The sequence below is a fragment of the Phoxinus phoxinus genome, assembly GCF_949152265.1.
Source record: "Phoxinus phoxinus genome assembly, chromosome: 9".
NCBI classification, from domain to species: Eukaryota; Metazoa; Chordata; class Actinopteri; order Cypriniformes; family Leuciscidae; genus Phoxinus; species Phoxinus phoxinus.
The window spans coordinates 29,398,737-29,420,792 of NC_136884.1; the positions used below are offsets into that span (position 1 = coordinate 29,398,737).

General features: G+C 37.0%; 1 protein-coding gene across 6 annotated transcripts in view; it reads left to right on the forward strand.

Moving 5' to 3' along the window:
* LOC307004872 (uncharacterized protein) overlaps positions 1-21,560 on the forward strand; it is a 34,303-nt gene extending 12,743 nt beyond the window's left edge. The window contains exons 1-5 of one of the 6 annotated variants that reach the window (XM_079624433.1): positions 13,798-14,102; positions 14,588-14,820; positions 15,995-16,110; positions 19,106-20,342; positions 20,483-21,451. In XM_079624433.1, the coding sequence (XP_079480559.1) occupies positions 19,111-20,319 (1,209 nt within the window). In that variant the 5' untranslated portion in view covers positions 13,798-14,102; positions 14,588-14,820; positions 15,995-16,110; positions 19,106-19,110 and the 3' untranslated portion in view covers positions 20,320-20,342; positions 20,483-21,451. Of the gene's footprint in view, positions 1-13,552; positions 13,650-13,797; positions 14,103-14,587; positions 14,821-15,994; positions 16,111-19,105 lie in introns of those variants that run through there. The other 5 variants (XM_079624434.1, XM_079624432.1, XM_079624431.1 and 2 more) reach the window with 5 other exon arrangements.
* The last annotated feature ends 496 nt before the right edge of the window (positions 21,561-22,056 follow it).

A 22,056-nucleotide genomic window follows, 5' to 3' on the forward strand; every position in this document is an offset into this window, starting at 1 on the left:
CCCTAGATTTTCTATCACTCTTTCTCTCTGATGATTTCTGGAATTTACTTGTAATTGAGACAAATTGCTACACCCATCAGTTTTTAGCCTCCCATCAACTCCATCCACACTGCAGATTTCATCAATGGTCTTGACGTAACTGTCAGTGAAATGAAATCAAATGCTTTTCTCTGCATTTGAGTATGGGTCTGGTAGAGAAGTCAGAGTTGGAGGATTATTGGGCCGAATATTGGCCAACAGCAACACCTGTATTTGGCAAGGTGATGTCAAGGAATAGATTTGAGATGATTTTCTTTCCTTCACTTCACCAATAATGAGGAGTGTGTTGACAGGGGTCAGCCAGGGTATGACATGCTATTCAAAATCCGCCCAATCATCAATTTGGTAATCCCCCGTATTACCAAATTTATTTTCAGCAATGTATGGTCTATCTAAGCAGCTGTCATTGGATGAAATGACAGGGCCTCACCCGTGAACAGTTACCGTTGAGCAAGGGAGATGACCCAGTCTTCATGAGGAAGGGGAAAATGCTAGCTTGTACGTGGCATGATACAAAGCGCCTCACAATGCTCTCTACACTGCATTCCAACACATGTGTCAGAAAGGGCATCAGGACCAAACACACTGATAGTGGCTATAGGGAGATAAATAGGCCTGTTTGTGGTCGTTCAATTAGTTCATGGGGGGTGTCGACACAGCAGACAGAGAATGAAGACCTATGTCTTTCCCCATAGGTCAAGGAAATGGTACAACAGGGTTTTCAATGCCATTCTCAGTGTAAGCATGGTGAATGCCCACATCATTTACTGCCGCTGCACTGCTGCTCCTCACAAGCCCCTGCAAGTCTTCATGCAGGATGTCATCACTGCTTTACTGGAAGGCTTCTCCAGGAAAGAGAGCAACAAAGGCCGAAAGTCGTCCTCACTGGGAGACTTGCCACAGAGACTCACTGAGCGCCACTTTATATGCCAGGCTGATGGTTACCCAGATGGTGTAGTTTGTTCTGATTGGACCCGCCCTATAATCAGGCCGCCGTCAGACAAAATACATGTGCAGGCAGTGTGGGGTGGGTCTTTGTGTTGTGCCTTGCAATGAGAGGTACCACACCATGAAACACTACAAGAAAAGTCACCTGGATGGATAGGGAGTCATTATCTCTACAGCAAAAGGCCTGTTTTTTTTTTTTTTTTTTTTTGTCTGCCATTTATTAGTAATGATTTACACTGTTGATTTACTATCTATTTCCTTGACCATTTAGTAGTGTACAATATGTGTTATTTTTTGTGTTCATGTCCTTGTGATGTGTGCGTCTTTGTCAGCTAAAAAACAACCAAAAAAACATCAACAAAAACCACACACAATTTTTTTTCTCTCGTCTTGTCTCGTCATCTCACTCATGATCTGTGCCTTGCCGTGGCGAGTGAGCTTTTGAACTAAACAGGTCTTGTCTACTTGTGTTTGTGTATCATATGAATAATATATATGTGCCCCATACATGGAATCAGAGTGCTGTATGTAGTAAAATCTCTACAGCAAAAGGCCAACCGCTACATGCATTCGGTTTGTTACTACCATTTATTAGTAATGATTTACACAGTTTGTTTACTACTTACTATTTACCTGAGCATTCAGTATTGTGCAATATAGCATACAGAAGGTGAGGGACATTTTGGGGGGAAAGAAGTGCTGCATTTTATCATTAAAAACATGTGACTTTTCATGAAAATTCTATAATCCAAGATGGTTGCCACCATATGACATCATAATATGCAAATTAGATGGGAAAATTTAATCCCTACATAAACTTTGGGTCATCCTTAAAGGTATAGCGGAGGATCTTTCCTAATTTTAGAAAAGACCCGCCCTCTCCATTTAAAAAAAAAAAATGCACATGCGCAACACTCTATTTGCTTCCGAGAGGGAACGCCTACTAGCAGTGATTTTAAATGGATTTCTCCAAATAGCATGACAAACTTTACCTGTCTAGTAGAATATTCACGACTGCGGCATCAGTGGGAAGCCCAACCTGTGCTTTTAGCGCACGCCAGCGCGTGAACGGCCTTACGTAAACATATCACCAGAATGATTGACACTTAGGTGGTTTATTAAGAAAGTCTGCAATAGAGTCAAGTTTAGTTTAGCTAATTTTAGATATATTAGAAGTGCCCTTACTTTTAATGCTGCTAAGTTATTTATGGATGCAATGATTATGTCACATCTAACATATTGTCTGACAAGCTGGGGACAAACTAACAGTTCAACACTTAAGCCACTAGCAACTATTTATAAAAAAACTCTTAAAATTTTGGACCAGAAGCCCAACAGTTTACACCATTGTATAATCTTAAAAAAATATAAACTGCTGAGCTGGGAAAATGTAATTAAATACAAAAATATTTGTCTGGTTTACAAAATTTTACATAATACCGCTCTGCCTCCTTTCAATTCATTTATAATCCAACGCAATAACAGCAGTCATAATACCAGAAGCACCACACGTGGCGATCTAGTAATCCCACTCAGAAAAAGTACATTTGGTCAATTATCATTTTCATTTACTGCAATACATAACTGGAACTCATTGCCCATTACAATTAAAAACATACATATGTATTCGACTTTTACTGTACACCTTAAAAATTGGCTAATCAACAATTACACCTGCACACATTAATATGCTAGATGTGATGTGCGCACTAGATGTGACATGATCATGCTTCTGCCACTTGATCTCTGCTGACTGTTTCAATGCTATGTCCTATATGTGTTTCATGTGGTCTTTGCATGATTATCTTTTTTGTCAATTTTCTCTATTTTATTGCTTGACCTGCTTTTATATCTTTGTAATTTGTGCTTGCTTGCCTGTCTCAATTTTGTACCACCTTGTCTGTTTGTCTAAGCTCTTGCTTAAGCCTTGTTTTAATTGTAATGTATATATTGATGTATGCCAATTAACAACTGGCTGGGGACTACAGCTGGAAATTAGCCGTAGAGGCTAAATCTGCTCTTTTCATTAAAAGAGGTTGTCCACATTACTATAAACCAATAAAGTAAAGTAAGTAAAGTAAGTAAAGTGGACCAATAGTATAGGCTACCCACCCGGAAAAAGAAAATCCTCCGCTATACCTTTAATTTTTCTCTCATTTACAAAAAGTCTCTTATCTTTTATCACTTTTAAGATATAGCCTTTTGAAATTAAGATGTCAAAATCGAACGTTTTAGGAAAAAACCTCTGGCGCCTAAAGGGTTAAGGGAACAAGATGACAGAAGAACACCACACTCCCTGAGACATTAAAGAACAGTACAATAAGACCTTGAGTAGTCCATAAAAATAATATTTTGTCTGCCTTATTAGGAGCAAAGTCAGTGTCGTAACCAAGCCATCTCAATATTTTCAGCTCTTTATAGCAAAATTTGATCAATGGATTATTATTTTTATATATATATTCTATGAATATCTATGAATGACTGTCAGCCATCATGCTTGTAATGGTGATCCACTTGACTATCTATTCTCCATTTCTTTCCATCTGGCAAAGAAGTTGTTCTCAGAACATTTACTCTCAACATTATGAGAACATTCATCAAGTACAAATAAATAACACCATAAGGATGTTCCATGAATGTTGGTCTCAGACTGTCATAACATTATGAAAACATTCAGCAAGTATTTATAACATAAGGACATCCCCAGATTGTTGTTCTAAGTACGTTTTCTCTCAACACTGAGAACATTTAAGCGTCCTGTAGGCGCTTTATAATTGATTTAATGACTGCTTGATTGATGACTTTATCAATTATGATGTTGTCTTTCGTGATGTGACGGTTAATAGCTGCTCTGAGACACATGAGACTGGCAACACTAACAGTAGTCTGAACAGAGGCATAAAACAATGTCTCATTAAGAAGAGAAGCAGAGTAGGTCTCAATAGCAGCATTTTTGTTGTTGTTTTTTGCCTCTGATACAAACAGACATTGGGCCCTATCTTGCACCCAGCGCAATTGACTTTGTACACCGACGCATGTATCATTCCTATTTTGCACCCGCGCATAGCGGACTTTTCGCTCGTGTTGTGGAAAATTACCTCAATATTAAAACCTGGATGAAGGAGACAAAGTCGATTCTCAAGAGATTAAACAAAGTATTTTATTTCATGCATGAAATAAGCGTTCAACATACAGACAGTGTCTAAGTATGAGAAGGCCCATGGCATTCTCACGCAGAGAGCATCTGACATGAGAAGGCGAAGGCTAGTCCCTTTCGCCAAGGTTATATACCCTAACACACCCTGTGTAAAAATCCTCGTTACCTTAAATGGAGATGTCTTAGCTCATTAGCTCATGTCCAACCCAAATTCTAACTGGTCTGAGCAACGTCATGTCTGCCCAAAAACCCCCTCTCTCAGCCCCTGCTCTGTTTCACACATCTCGTCTATCTTTAGTTCGATCAAAGCTGCGCACACATTTTCACACATAGTCTTCAGTGAACTATGAACATTTGAACAGTGAACATTTTGTTCCTTCAATCTTGTTCTAACTTAAACATTTCTAAAAAGCTTAGTTTTATATCTTTAATAATGTGCTTTTGATTATATTCCTTTAAATGCTTATGAGTAAATGAAAGTTCAACGTTAATACAAGTTGTACCCATACAAAAGCAAAAGAAACACATCTAAATGTAAAATTTCCATAACACTCGACAGACACATGGCGGTAAATTAGGGAATGAACTTGTGCTCCCGGGGGCGGTTCAGCGAAAAGAGGAGGCGTGTTCCGGCGCAAAAGTTCCCTGGTGCTATTTTCCAGTTTTAGAAAGCAATTCCGCCACTGACCAGGAAAAACCCAGTCTAAAGACAGTGGCGCGTTGCGCGTTAGTCATATGCTATTTTAAGGGCGCGTGGTTGGCCATAATGTAGCGTGTAAACAACGCGCCAACACTTTGATTCTCTAATCTAAACATACGCAGCCGTTTTCATTTTTACAAATCATACATTATTACAAGGAAAAATATTAACACGCGAGGGAAATCATTGTTGTGTCCGTGAAGATGTGAAAAAATAGGCATAAATCTAGCTTACACATTTACCCTAATTATTATACGCCTGTTTAACCGAAGCTAATTTGGGTGGGTTTCTCCCATCATCCCCATACATTGTCACTTCTCTGTCTTACGGCCCTGACGAGAACGCCGGTCTCCTCGGCTGTGAACCGCTCTTGGCGTGCGCCTGGCAAATTCGCCGTTATAATTATAGCAATCTGCCATGGAACAAGCGCGCCTGCTCTTAAAGGGAATGTGAGAGGATGCTCTGATTGGTTTATTTCATGTTACGCCCAAACCACACCTATGAGTAATGAAGCTACTTCAGACCATCCTATTTTAGATTTGCGTCGTGCGCAAGAGTAATTTATCCCGCTGGTATAATAGCAACAGCGCCAGGATCCGCCCACAAAGTTACTTGAGTTTCGCGTTTGATACTTGCGTTTCAAATCGTTAAAATAGGGCCCTTTGTGTTAATTGTCCATTTAGTTGTCTTTTTTGTATTAACCTCATCATTGTCGTCTTCTATCAGAGAGAGTTTGTAGGGTGCCTTTCTGTCACTTTGGGTGATTGATTTATGACCCTTAAGCCCCACCCCTTTTTCCCACGCATGCCCCTCCCACCGTGGGAAAATTCCCACGCATGCCCCTCCCACCGTGGGGTATTCCCACGCTGGTCCCTCCTCTTATGGGCGTGAACTGAAAGCGTGGGAGAATCCCACCTGAGAAGTTTCTGTATGGAACATCTGTTTGTGTACCTGTTATGGCCGTCTGTTTTAATTACAGTGTATGGATCCTTAGCTGTGTATGTGTGTTTTTGAGGTGTTAATGTTGGAAAATGATGAAAAAACATTCCAAAACAACGTATTTTAAGCTTTTTAAGAAGGATGACAGAAAACAGAGATGAGATCATGTTTTTTATTAAAGAAAGGGTTTTACACATTTACATTTGAAAAAAGTTGTACTTTCACCCGTTAGTAAAATGTTAAAAAGGTTTAATAGCATTTTCTAAAACTATATCAAGCAAACGGTTCTATTTTCTAATATAGCCTACATTAAACAAAACAAAAAAGTCTTATGTTTTTTACATATGTTAAAAAAGTTTAGCTATTCACAAAACACATGGATTTAAAAGTCATTAAAACGTTGTATAAAGTTAAAATACACATATGTTTCCACACATTCGTAAAACTGTTGCATTTTACATAAGTCAACTTGCTGTTTCAAACACATCATAATATTAAACCATATAAGCAACATGTTAAAAAAGCTTAAAATACGTTGTTTTGGAATGTTTTTCATCATTTTCCAACATTTACACCTCAAAAACACACACACACACACACACACACGGACCCGATGTGGCTCCACATGTTTCAGGGAGCATGTAGGCTAAGGGCATGTTTATCCGGTTCATGCCCTTAGCCTACATGCTCCCTGAAACACAGTCGAAGTCTACACAAAATGCAGATATAACATTAAATACTGTACAGATAAATAACAAGGGAGGATCACGTGACATTTAGCCGATCAAAGTGCAAACATAATTAACAAAATAAACATAAGACGGAATGCAACGATAGCGATCTTCAATCGCTCTCATGAACTTAGTATTTTTACAGTTTTATAACAAATAACTTTGTCACAGAAGTTCGCACACACGCACGCACGCAAGCACACACCGATGTGCTTTAAACTTTTAAAAACGTGAAACATAAGTGGTAAACAGTTTTCACAGGGGGTGTAACACTTTCACGTAAAACTTAAATATTTTTTAAACGCTGTAAAAAGTTAAAATACAAAGGTGTCAATTTTTAAAGTTAGAATGCTTTCCTTCACATAGGCTACATATTTAAAAGAAACGTTAAAAACAAAAAAAGTCAACGTTAAATAATTTAAAACAAGTTATAGGCCTAGAATGTCTTTCACGAACGACTTTCAAAGATACCAGACAATTCTAAATTATATTTTTTAAACAATGTTGACGATTATAACAAATCCTTTTTTTTAATTGAAATGCAACTGCTCAAACCCACTGCTTATGACTCTTTAAAATAACATAACTTCAGCTGAATATTTAGCATTTAATCCGTAATCCCAGTTTGTCCAAATAACGTTTTTGGCAGTGGCATTTAGTTTCTCCCGGTAGGGTCCCTTCTCTTTTTCTTTCAACTTCTCCATTTTTTCCCGTTCTTCTTCAATTGTGTATCTTTTTAGCCTAACACACCCATTATTAAATGTCATCAACGATCGCGAAAAGGTAAACAGAGATCGGTGCCTGTAAATATGGCGGCCACGTCCCATAATGCAACACTGCGTGACGTACCTTCACATTCCCTATTGCTACAGACTTAAATCGGGGTAAAAGTACTTAATCAAAACAACGTTTAAAATGTTTTACATTTAATTTAATTTAGTTACTAATTCACTATTAGATCGACATCATACAGAGAGAGCATCACTTTGTACCATGCTGTGTTATGCCTAGATAACGAGAAAGCATCTCTTGTGCACTCTGAATGGCATTGTGAGCTTTGGTAAACTTTTAGTTCTCTCTACAAGAAATGGATGAAAACTATTTTAAAAACATTAATAGAACTCTACTCTTTGCTTTACAAAAACTGTTATTACACTAAAACAAGACACCAAACTAGGATATTTCATTTAACCCTAGTCAGTTATTTCTTTTTTATTATGTATTTTTTACAGACCTAAAACCATGATGCATCAAAGTATGGATTAGAAGTAGTCAAAGATACAAACGATTTTGAACATTTATGTGTGTTGAAAAAGCAGCAATCTATCTTCTTTAAATAAAGATTCACCTTTTATTTATGTTTTAATTTCTTTAAAACAATCTGATGACCTGCATTATTTCTGTGATCAGTATTGTTGCTAGAGGTTTCCTCACACGTATAAAAGCTCTTTGGATGTGTTTGTGACAAACACAACATCTTCACTAGAAGACTTTTTTAAATGTATGACCAATCCTTTTTCTTCTGACAAACTTACATTTCATTTCATTTTTTAGGCGTTTAACAACTGCAGGAAATGCATGTTGATTTCTAAGTTTTAGGCATAGTGCAAACATGCAATGTTCGAGAAAGCTATCTTTGTGAGATCTTTGGGTGATCCAGGCAGCTTTACTAAAAGAAAATATTATGGAAGTCATTTTCAAACTAATTATATCATATTTTATATATTAATATTATGGGTCCATGTTGCTTTAAAGTTTTTGGTTGTTTGTTTGTTACCAATACCTACTGTATAACATCCTGCACAAATTAAAGAAACATATGAGCTAAGGAGCTGAGGATGTTCTCTAACCCCAAACAAAGAGATAATGGAATGTACACAATCTAGATATTCTGTGTGTAAATAGTTGTGCTTAAATCTTTGGTTGTAATATTTTGTCATATGACTCAAAGTATCTCACTCTTGTAAAGCCTATGGACTAACTTTAAAACATAACCTTTATACAGGAATCTCACATGCACACACCCGTGTAAGATTCAAAAGACCAAATCACTAAGAAAAGAGGGGTGAAAAGCATCGTTTATAATACACACAAGTTTGGAAATTATGACCCTGTTTCACATTTTGTATGTTGGACTGTATGTGTTTTAGGTGAAGGCTTTTCTTTGAGAGCCGTCAACATTCAGTGTTTATAGGAATAAATGACAATTAAGAATTTAAGTGATAGTTTTCTGTTTGAGAATGTTTTACTATATTGATACTTTGTTTAGTGCAACTTTCCCTCTATCTATGATGTGGAATCACACAGAGTATTAACATTGCGTTTCTCTCACGCACGCAGAGAGAGAGTCTAACATACCACACACACACACAATCGACGCGCTACATGTAAACGATATTCTTGTTTGTATTTTTCTGTCAAAATTACTGAGTTCATCCGTTATTATTCAGCTTTTTAAGAACAAGCAGAAGAGTTGCCGACTTCTCCGGTAGTGGGTCGGAACGAATGCACAAATGGCAATCTTATTGGATGCCACTCACCCCTGTTTTTAATTTCAGCAAATCAGTCAATGTGATTAACATTCATGATGCCCCACAACTCATTGTTGTAGACCTATACTATATTTTCACAGCCTATGGTTGTATATTGCATTATTAGTAGGCTAGTAGGATCATCTTTTCGCAATATGTTAAGAATCGCAATAATATTGAATCGCGGCTCAAACATTGCAATACTAACGAATCGTTACATTTTTACCAAACCCCGTCCCTAATAAGCGCCAAGAATACGTTTTGTAATATGATAAAATGTTACATTTTTATGAGCTCAGACATGACCACAAAGGAAAAGATTTTTTTTAAATCAATTTATTTCAACAATATATTGTGGGATATATGGTATATTCACACATGTGTTATACAGTATATTCATACATTGAAGCATTTTACTGTATATTCACACATTGAAGCGTTAAAGAAGCAATAAGTAAAAGTAAAACAATAGTAACTACATTAGAGTTTGTCTGACCATAAAATAAATTTTCGGCAGCCTATCTTGTTTTGCTCTAGGATGTAGCTAACTAGAGTTTCAACTATTTCACAGACGTCACAGATTTTCTCATTTTTTGAAAACAGTGACGCGCATAGATCTGCTACAAATGTACACATACAGAGAACTCCAAATTCGTCACTACAATCAAACACCACACCCAGAACTTTTCTGAGAATTACACAGATCGGCTCATTGGCATTAAGACATACAATCATAACATCAGGCCATGAGCCAACCAAGCCTCTTACGATCATTTCATTTTTGAGATTTGTTACACGCTTGGTACAATCGTTCTTCGAATCACGCACAGCATCGATGATCTTATGCATCAAGTCAATCATCTGTCCTCTGAAATAATCATTAAACATACAGTCTATGGTATCCCTTAAACGACACTCTTTGCTCGCGGCACACTCGTACACCGTTGGCTTGTGTGCAGCATCTTCAGAACTCAACGGACTCCGTTCTTCCATTTCACAAGTCCTTAGAACAAAACTTCATGGATGGTATAAACTTTGTCTCCAATTCGATGTTGAAAGATACGGATAGTTCCTGGAATGTCATGTGGTTGAGTCCTTGGACAATCGTCCAAGTCGTCTGTGTTAACGCTCTGAAGGTTTTTTTTTAGCGTCAGATCCTCCACATTGTTAGTCGAAGAAGTGCAATTCGTGTCATGCTCAGACATACAGGAATGTTGATGCGGTCTTTGGCTATCCATGTAACAACCATATCCCTTCAACCTTTGATCGATGAGATGTTGCAGTACCACAGGTGTCCACACCGGTCTTTGCACGGGGCCTGTTAGGTCAGCTCTGTCCGGAGGTCAGTTGAGCTCTGCGTAGCCTATATCTGTGAGATTGTCAGGTCAGATATACAACTCCACACGTCATGACGTCGTAAAGAGTGGGTGTAACTGTTGTTAGTGACATACACAACGTGTAGATCACCACACCGAATACAAAATTTTGATTAAGTATTACAAGGTCAAAAGATATGCATGGTGGTCTGTTCGCAACAAGAGTCGTAACAAGCATTTAGAAAGTAGATAGTATGTATTTCATTTTGTGCAGGGCTAAAGTTAACTTTACCAAATATTAAGATGTTAAAGTTCGGTTATAGACCTTTAGCGTATTCAAATGTATTGAGTTAATTTTGAAAGAGGATATAGGCCTAAATGTCACATAAAACAGGTCATTACCGTATTCAGGATGTAATAACTTCAATAGTTATAGCACCAGCTGATTTAAGTTTTTTCTTCAAACAAAGTGACAAAAGTAATTTTCTGATAAATCATTGTACGTGGACCCATTTGCTCCATGCACATATTTTGAGGTTCACTTATAGAAAGGTGTTTTCTTGTCTTTGTTTCGTAGCATTTTTTAATTGAATAACATAGATTTCAACGTACAAACGCACATTCGCTACTCTTGTAAATGTTTTCTTTTGGTGTAGTAGATTAGATGGTGCAGACAGCACCTGCGATAGGTGTCAGAGAGACATATGCAGACATTTCTACCGACTCTGACACACACTGTTTTGAAATTCTTTACCAATTTTTAACATCCCCCATACAGAAATGCAATATATTCACATATATGTGAAACACTGTTAAATATATTGAAATATATTTTGAAAATATATTTTTAAACACAATGTAATTGTGAAAAGTACATCTTTGAAATGTATATTAGAAAATAGATTGATTGCTCGATATAATTTAATACATGCTAACACATTTTGATAACTTTAAGAAAATCCTATTTAAACGTTTTAACTTGTTTTTTTTAGCGATTTTACAGACGTGAGTACCATTTCGTTGTATTTTACCTTTTATACATTGTCTTAATGAGTTTAAACATTATTTAATTGTGAAAAGTACAACTTTTAAACGTATGTAAAAACGTAAGACTATTTGTTTAATAAAAACCATGATCCCTTCTCTGTTTTTCTGCCATCCTTATACTATACATCTTAAAAGCTTAAAATATTTGTTTTGAATATTTTTCATCATTTTCGAACATTTACACCTCAAAAACACACACACACACACACACACACACACACACACACACACACACACACACACACACACACACACACACACACACACACACACACACAACCCTAAAAAATAGAGAAAGGAATAAAAATAAAAGCTAGGACAATTAAAAACAGTTAAAAAGGAATTCAAGTATAAAGATGATGCATAGTATAATCTTATTTTTGACAAAACACCGGTGCATCTTATTTCGTATAGATATCTACCTGTAATTTAAACCACGGCCTCTCAACCTCTCAGCTTTGAGGGGTGTGTTTGGTAGGAGTGGCCTGAGCGAGTCAGTGGACACCTTTCAATTCTGTCATTCCCAACAGACCTCTGGTGTGACCACACGCGATTCACTGAGCTCCCATGAGATTACACACATGGGAATCTTTTTACACATCTTTAAACTTTGGGGTTGGTTAAAAAACTTGTGTTCTTCTTTAACAAACGGAACTGTAAAAACTTAATATTTTGATACATGCAGTTTTTTAACATGTTGCTTATATGGTTTAATATTATGATGTGTTTGAAACAGCAAGTTGACTTATGTAAAATGCAACAGTTTTACGAATGTGTGGAAACATATGTGTATTTTAACTTTATACAACGTTTTAATGACTTTTAAATCCATGTGTTTTGTGAATAGCTAAACTTTTTTAACATATGTAAAAAACATAAGACTTTTTTGTTTTGTTTAATGTAGGCTATATTAGAAAATAGAACCGTTTGCTTGATATAGTTTTAGAAAATGCTATTAAACCTTTTTAACATTTTACTAACGGGTGAAAGTACAACTTTTTTCAAATGTAAATGTGTAAAACCCTTTCTTTAATAAAAAACATGATCTCATCTCTGTTTTCTGTCATCCTTCTTAAAAAGCTTAAAATACGTTGTTTTGGAATGTTTTTTCATCATTTTCCAACATTAACACCTCAAAAACACACATACACAGCTAAGGATCCATACACTGTAATTAAAACAGACGGCCATAACAGGTACACAAACAGATGTTCCATACAGAAACTTCTCAGGTGGGATTCTCCCACGCTTTCAGTTCACGCCCATAAGAGGAGGGACCAGCGTGGGAATACCCCACGGTGGGAGGGGCATGCGTGGGAATTTTCCCACGGTGGGAGGGGCATGCGTGGGAAAAAGGGGTGGGGCTTAAGGGTCATAAATCAATCACCCAAAGTGACAGAAAGGCACCCTACAAACTCTCTCTTCTATCTGCTTGAGCTCTGCTGGTGTTCTTTCTTTTTGTTGTTGTTACATTTCTCATTTAACGATATCTTCTCTATTTCCTCCAAATAAATTGCCATATTCACCAAATAAGTGAAATTACACGCAAAAATCATCCATTTAGCCAAGTAAATATCAAATGTTTACAATAGTGTTCTCACTCTGTATGCAACTGTTACTGTATGTTAGTATGGTTTCCTATGTTTATAGATCACATCAGGTAGAACAGTCGGTGATTAAAATGACTGAAACTACCTCTGCGTTAAAGGCTTTTTTTTACACACCTTCCAGACAATCAAAATCCAGTATTCAGACAGACTATGGTTTAAGTACAGATAACATCATAAGGATGTTCCAAGAACATTAATATCCTTTACAGTCATACACTTTAACCAAATAAAGTTGAAATTTTATTTTATTTAATGCACCAATATTGTGGAGATATTGAGATGGAATAAGATGAATATATCTAATAGTTAGATCACACGTTGAAATCAGACAGTTTGATCTACAAATTTGTTTTTACAATCCTTTATAAATAATATGAAGACCAAGATTATTGACTTTATTGTTCTCTGAATATCATCCACGCTGGCTTATATTTTGGTAAGCAGCTCTTGGAGAGAGAACAAAATCTTGATGGTATTGATAGCATTAATTTATTAAATTAATATTTTAATGTGTTTTTCTATATGCAACTCAAGTTGAAGCGTGCAGACAGGACTTTTATTTTGGTGTGGCGATGTGATGTCATAGAGCTGCGCCACGCTCCTGCATCTGATGAGATTCGACTGAGGAAAGGTTTGTTTTTTTAATCATTTAAAGCACTGGTCTTCAATCCTGCTCCTGGAGGGCCACTGTCCTGCAGAGTTTAGTTCCAACCTGCTTCAGCACACCTGCCTTTGTATTTTCAAGCGATCCTGAAGAGATTGATGAACTGATTCAGGTGTGTTTGATTAGGGTTGGAACTAAACTCTGCAGGACAGTGGCCCTCCAGTAAAGTGTTTAAATCAAAGCAACCTGTTCAAACAGTTTATACAATGAAATGAATTAATTACTGGAAATGTAACATTAATTGTGTATATAAAAATACGGATGAGCGTTGTACTTAAGTGCGTATCATTTTGCTCCCTTTATCGTGAATCAGTGTACAAATTTAGATAGGCAACTAAATACAAATTTAGTTTGTATGATTTTTGTTCTTTTATTAATTTATGTTTAGTTTTGAGTGTTTTTTTTTTTTTGTCTAATCAGGTAAGTCAAGTCACCTTTATTTATATAGCGCGTTTTACAATGCAGATTTTTTCAAAGCAGCTTTACTGTGATAACAGGGAAATACTGCAACAAAGTTTGTTGCTACTGTACAATAGGTCTAGATGAAAATAGTGTCGTAGTCCAGCTTAAGTTCAGTGATGGTTAATTTTTTTGTTGTAAAAAAGTTATTAATTTAGTTTAAAAAAAGAATTATATAGCTGCGCTTGAGAAAACAGGGATGTTATCTTCTAGTTAAGTTCTAATATAATGGTGTAAATACAGGGAGATCAATAATATTTTTTTTATTTTATTTCTCCCTAAGCAATCCAAAAGCAGGAAAGACAAGTCTATTAACTTTCACTCTGACTGACTCTCTTGCCAGTGCACTGAACTATTGAACTAGAGCTGATTGAGACACTCAGAGATTTAGTGTGGATTTATTTTTCTTTCTGTTCATTATTTTTAATTATTTTCATCTTAAACAGGACAAACACAGAAAAACCCCTGGTGAAGTGACTGAGATCCATGTGACTCGCCATTATAAAGATGGCATTTATTAAAGAGGAGAGTAAAGACTTGAAGATTGAAGAAACATTCAGTGTGAAACAAGAAGATGTTGAGGAACAAACAAAGATGGCGTTTAGTAAAGAGGAGAAGGAAGACATGAAGATTGAAGAAACATTCAGTGTGAAACATGAAGATACCGAGGATCAATCAGGTTGGTTTCATTCTCAGAGCTGAATTTAGTCAATTGATCCTTATTAAAATGTCCAGCTCTACAGAAATTAATGATATTTTTGAAGAATATCTGAATATAAAGAAAATCTGCCCTGAATTGGCACTAATTTGAAAACGAAACTAAAATGCATTTCAAGCAAAAATAATATTCCAAGATCGCTGGGTATTATTCGATTATTATAAAAAAACGCATGCATGTATAGGCTACACACCAGAGCATGTAAGCGAAGTGGGTTGACTTAAAAAAAAAGTAATTATGAAAGGTATGTTTAGGTTTTTTTTTAATCCATCTATGTTGATTATATGAAAAAGGAACCGTATGAGTAAGATAGGATCATAAGATGCCCAATATATCGGGAGACATTTGGAGTGGGTCAGACATGATTTTGACCACTTAATTAATTTTAGTTTTGTAGAAAGCCTTTCTCTAAAGTGATTTTCGTTTTGTTTAAATTGTATCTTAATTTTAATCAATGTTTCATCAACCAATTGCCTGGATTTAATCAACAAGAAGCAAATATAGCAGACAATATAATCAGGACACGGAGGCGACGGTGCGTGTAATATGTGATTAGACTAATGGCTTAAATGAATTACTAGTCGACTAGAAAAAAACTTTAGTTGTGCATGGGCAGCCCTACTTATTTCACACATTTTCTAACCAGCATGTCATTCTGAGCGAGCGGCCCTGAGTCCTCATAAAGACGCTCTGCTCTGGAGGAAATATTACCGCTCACATGCTCTGTGAGAAAGTGTGTTCTTCTGTTGTCTGAGATGAGTTATTGGCATCTCGCCACCCTCTGGTTTCATGAACGTGTCACCACTACATCAGAACCGAAAACATGGGGATTTTTTTTAAATACAATAATTGCACAACCTATTAGAATATTCTTTGTTTCATTACAAGTGCCCAGCCATGTTGAGTGATTCCTTCAGAGTGAACACGGTGAATCTGACTGCATTAGATGTTGAATTAACATCATTTTTATTAATATCTTTCACAAGCGCACATACCTGTATTTACTTCCTGTTTTCAGTCGAAGTCCACAGTAGTCGACTGTCGAGTTCACTTGCGTGATCATAGGTAACTAAGATGATTTTTTTTTTTTTTTACAAATACCCATCATCGCTGATATTCTCAAAACACCACACAGCACCGTCTTCGGCTGACAGTCTGAGTCGCCACTGTTGCTTGGTTACCTATGATCACGCGCGTGAACTCGACAGTCGACTACTGTGGACTTCGACCGAAAACAGGAACTAAATACAGGTCTGTGCGCTTGTTGAATTAACATAATTTTTATTCATATCTCTCACATCTACTGCAGTCAGATTTACCGTGTTCACTCTGAAGGAATCACTCAACATGGCTGGGCACTTGTAATGACCCATCAAGGATGTTAAGAGGATAAAAGCAGGTTTAAAACTTGCCCCATTCAAGTCAATAGGGTGCAAATTTTAAAAATAGGATTTTTGTCGTTGATCTCTGTATTGACAGCACTCCAAATTTACTAAAAATTGAGCTCAATGTTAAAATTGACCGGAGTTCTGCTTTAAGTAAGTATATTGTGAACTTCGGGAATGAATAGTGCTGGCGCCAGAAACCATTCATCCAGACGGCCGCGTGTGGGTTCCTCAGGGGTAGGCGAGTCTGAGCTCCTCGAAGGCATTAGAAAGAACATGGAATAACTCTGTGTCCAGTCAAGCTCTGCCATCACTCTGGTCTCTAGATGGCGGCAGGGTCATCCAATGAGCCAGACCAATCCTTTGCGTCAAAAAGCCGCCAATGACATCGTGTCATTGTGAAGTTCCTCTTCAGATCCATTGAACGAGACAAGGCCACTCGCTTCACACGAGGGGCACTAGTCTGTGCGGGTTAAAATCAGGAGAAATCTCTCCTTGTGGAGAAAGTGAGGCACACAGGATCGGCACCGGCGTGAGCTCACTAAATCCGATCGCTCAGTCGTCTGTCTCCGCTGTTTCTTTCTCCGATGTGCCTTCATTCTATTTTGTTTCAAAAACATTTGGCATTCATTTTCTTCCTTATTTTTTTTTGTTAAGATAACTAAATTTACTTTGAGAAAAGAAAGATCCCCATTCAATCTGATAGTTTAGTTTGCTGGATATAGCAAGCAACGACAAAATTAATACATTAAACGTTGAGCAGCATGGTTAGGGACACCATTTAGGTGCAAACCAATGAACAACCTAAAGTGATTCAAACAAAGACTTTATTAACTGCACTAAACATTAAACTTTTCTAACATAAATACACAAGCATACAGTTTGGGTTTAGTGTAGGACGGTTTAGACTGAAGTAGAGTAAAGAATAAAAGAGTGAAGTTAAGACAGTATTTGATATTCAGCAAACCAACAGACTTAAGAAAACAACAGTTTCTTCATTCTAACACCTTTGTTAAAAGAGGTAGGTGATACTTAATGGATCAAATAATAAGATATAGTCTGATACTTGCATGTCTCAAGTGTTAAAGGGGTCATGACATGAGAAACCAAATTTGCCTTGATCTTTTGGTATATAAGAGGTCTTTGTACCATTAAAACGTCCTGCAAGTTTCATAGCTTAAGACTTCCTCCCCATTATAAACGAATCATTTATTTAATCAAGCTCTAAATACAGCTCGTTCTGGATCCATGGTAAGAAGTGACGTCACGGTACGAAGTGACGTACCAGCGTTTGCATATAGACAGACCGCCTCCAGGCACAAGACAACTACGCTTTAAGCGCAAGACAACTACGCTCATTTCGTATCTTTGCCGCGCCTCACAAGTGTTCAGTCGACGGACAGCGAGTACGTGGGTCTGTGTACAGGGAAATTACGATGCCACGCAGATGTGCTGTTCCTGGCTCTGGACAAACAACATCTTTGAATACGCTGCGAAAGATCCAGACATCAGGGAAAAATGGATGCACTTTATTTTTTGCGGACGTCTCAGTCACGGCAGTGTTAGTTTAAGCTTTTGTTCTATACATTTGAAGGATGACTGTTTTGAGAACAAATCCCAAAATGATGCTGGCTTTGCCAGAAAACTGTTGCTCAAAGATAAGTTCGTTCCGACTATTCTGGGCTCAACAACAACGACGCAAACTGTAAGTAATGTATTTAAAACTTTAAACTACTTTTTAAATACGCTGAATCCGCAAATGTTCTGGCTGGGGGCGTTAATAATTGATGCATAGGCACTGACGTTAGCCAATCATAACAGTGGGCGTTAACACTGAACTCTTAAAGGGGAAACACCCCCAAAACAGACTGTTTGAATCAGAGGATGAGAAACAGGGTGGGAAAAGGTCATAAATCCCTACATTTTAAAAGTTTTTTGTAAAAAAAAAACTATAGTAATACTATAATTGCACCTAAGGGAACATAATAATAAAATTAAAAAAAACATGTCATGACCCCTTTAAAAGAGTGTCCTAAAACAAGTTCTTCAGGCTTCCGTTGACCTTCGCTGATGTTGTATTGCTGAGAAAGAGAACCAGGTTAATACAGGTCTTTGATGATTGAAAAAGACAAGGCCGCAGCCTGGAAAATTTTTCCCCTGAATTCCCAAAAGCTCATTGATCTCGTACTCAGTCAACCTTTTAAGAGTGAAGGTGCGACTCCCTTAGGCAGTAAGTGAATAAGAAATTATACTTTTAAAAGGAATATTAGTGATCCTTTGTCTTCTAGTGGGTGTTTTGCATAAGTTGGATTAGTTGAGGAAAAAACTTTCAAGAATCTTATAATTGTATTTTGATAACTCTGTTATTCATTACTATGTAAATGCACATTCAGAAAATGAAAATTGCAGCTCATAAATGCTAAACATGCTTTACATGTGATATTTTAACTACGGAAAGCAATTCTAAAACATTTCAAAAGAGTGTGAATCAATTCATAGGCAAAAACTATACAAAAGAAAAATCTAGAGATGGAAAACTTGGATATATTTATCCATTTCTCAAGTGTAGAAATTATGATATTTTTTTTTTTGTACCTGTACCTGGTAGCCAGTACCTGGTTTGGGGTTTACGGAGTTGAAGTCTAACTTGTAGTGTGCTTGTCGGGTGAGGGGTATTGTGGGTTGTTTATCAAATATAGTAAATAATTGTGTCTAATCTATCTGTCACTACACATTTAAAACCTTTTTTAAGTGGGTATAGAATCTAGTTAAATGTTGGATTTAATGTTTTACATGTTTTAATGTCGGTTGCTTTGTGCCATTAAACTGCCGTTAACTTTTATTTGTCTTGTTTGCCTTAGACCTGATGGCGCTGAAAGAGGAGAATCAAGTACTGAATGAAACGGAAGAGAAAGATCAATTTGAGAATCTTCATGATTTCACAACTGAAATAAAGTCTTTTAGTTGCTCACAGACTGAAACGATTCCATCACAAGAAAAAGCTCAAAAGACAGAATCTAAAAGTAATTTCATCTGCCAACACTGTGGAGACAGATTCACTCGAAAAGCAAGCCTTAACAGTCACATGAGCATTCACAATAAAGAGAAGGGTTACAGCTGCTATCATTGTGAAAAGAGTTTTGATCAACTTCATGACCTTAAAGTCCACATGGAAGATCACAAGGGAAATAAGCCATGCATCTGCCCACTGTGTGGAATGAGATTCCGCCAAAAAGGACACCTCAATAACCACATGGGTATTCACAATAAAGGGAAGCATTACACCTGTGAACTGTGTGGAAAGAGTTTCAGTCAGCATAAAAACCTTGAAGTTCACATGGAAGTTCACATGGGAAAGAAGCCGTACACCTGCCAACAGTGTGGAAAGCAATTCAACCGAAAAGGAAACCTTAAAAACCACGTGAGAATTCACATTGGAGAGAAGCCTTACACCGGCAAACAATGTGGAAATAGTTTTGATCAACATGGAAACCTTAAAGACCACATGAGATCTCACTCTGGAGAGAAACCCTACACATGCCCTCAGTGTAGAAAGAGTTTCAGTCAACATGAAAACCTTGAAGTCCACATGAGAGTTCACACTGCAGAGAACCCTTACACCTGCAAACAGTGTGGAAAGAGTTTTGATCAACATGGAGATCTTAAAGTCCACATGAGATCTCACTCTGGAGAGAAACCCTACACATGCCCTCAGTGTGGAAAGTGTTTCAGTCAACATGGAAACCTAGAAGTCCACATGGTTGTTCACACTGGAGAGAAGCCTTTCACCTGCAAACAGTGTGGAAAGAGTTTCAACCGAAAAGGAAACCTTAACATGCACATGGTAGTTCACACTGGAGAAAGCCCTTACACCTGTGAAGAGTGTGGAATAAGTTTCACTGTAAAAGGAAACTTTAAAAGGCACATGGGGATTCACACTGGAGAGAAGCCTTTCACCTGCCAACAGTGTGGACAAAGTTTCAACCGAAAAGGAAACTTTAACATGCACATGAAAACTCACACTGGAGAAAGCCGTTCATATAGGATCTCTGTTCAAAGAGTTTCAGATATGTAACCTTGAAGTATGAGCAAACACTCATGAGAGAACGTTTTTGTATGTCATCAGTGTGGAATGAGTTTCAGACATGTTGTGAATGTGACAGTGAGGATATTTTCCAACCGGTTAATCAGCCGGTATCACCGTTTGGAGCTCTTAAATCGCTAATTTCAAAATGAACGTAAAATGCTCACGTCCGCACTGGCATTCATAACGGTGATATACTCATGGCAAAGTTATTTTCCGGTCTTTGCTTAGTGGCAGCAGACTTGGTGAACATCCCCAGTGGCTTTTAAATGAATATGTAAATTTGTGCAGTGCATTTTCCTTTCAGTAACAAAATAAAAGCAGTGAGAAAACTGTGCTGTGAAAACTTGTGCTGTTGTGTGGGATTCTATTCAGGGAGTTAAATAAGTTTGAGACCGCAGAAGTCAATAAAAGTAGAATTTTCTGTTGAATTTGGGGAAACCACTTGAAACATTAATTATGTTGAGCTATTTTAATTAATTTAGTTTGATTTGTTCATTGCAAACAGCTGAAAGTACCAATAAAACTGATTTGCAATAGGGGTTGAATCATTTTGATTAACTGTATGGTTTATAAATAACTGTACTATTTACATACTATGCAATTGTTACTCTGTAAACCTTGGTTAAGATAAAATTATTTGTTCGAGCACCATTTTGTCAAGCATAAAAAGATATTCTGAGGTGTGGCAATCTTAACATAATTTTTTATTGAATTCCCTAATTTCCTTAAGTCATCTTGAATGTTGTTAAATACAACTTGTAAGTTGAGAGCATCATAGAAGGTGACTTTATAAATTGATGTTGATTCCATAAAATGTAGGTTATTCACTTTGGTTTGGCACTTGGAACTTCATTTATATTATAATTTTCTTTGTAACAAAATCACTTATTTGTTCTTATTTATTGTTGCAGTCATGGTCAGCTTTCATTTCAGTTGCTTGACACCAAGGCTCCTGGAGACCCACTGTCCTGTTAAATCCAACTCACCTGGCTGCACTTTTCAAGTCATTCTGAAACCTTTAATTTTCTTGTTCAGCTGTGTTTGTGTTTATAAATCCTGGTAAATAAACGGTCAAATATGTCTGTCCAGCCAATGTTTACATAGAACATAATGGAAAAGCAGCGCAGAAAATACATTTTCTGAAAATACATTTTCTGAAAATACATTTTCTGAAAATACATTAACTCCCTGAAATTGCCCCTCGGGGATAATAAAGTTACCTTGACCTTGACTTGACATTCTTTGTGGGCAGGTTGGTTACTGTTTTAACTTAACCAAGATCTTCTTGACACTGAGCTTCTGTTTCTGCAATGTTTCGAATGAACAACACAGCAGCGCCACATCAAGTGAGTTAAAGCCCTATTATGCCCCTTTTCACAAGATGTAAAATAAGTCTCTGATGTCCCCAGACTGTGTATGTGAAGTTTTAGCTCAAAATACCGCACAGATCATTTTTTACAGCATGTTTAAATTGTAATTTTTTTTGGGCTGAGAAAAACCCACCGTTTTAGCTGGTCTCCTTTAAAAGTTAATGAGATGCGGTTCCACGCACAGGGGGCGGAGCCTAACCAGCGCCCTCAGAGCCAGGACAATCTCATCTCACAGAAAGATGATAATATTAAAACAGAAACTCACAGTAACTGTGTTCGAGTCGGACAATAATGCCCACAGAGCTAGAGAATATATGCTGAATAGAGATATAAATGTTTATTTGAATTACGTTTA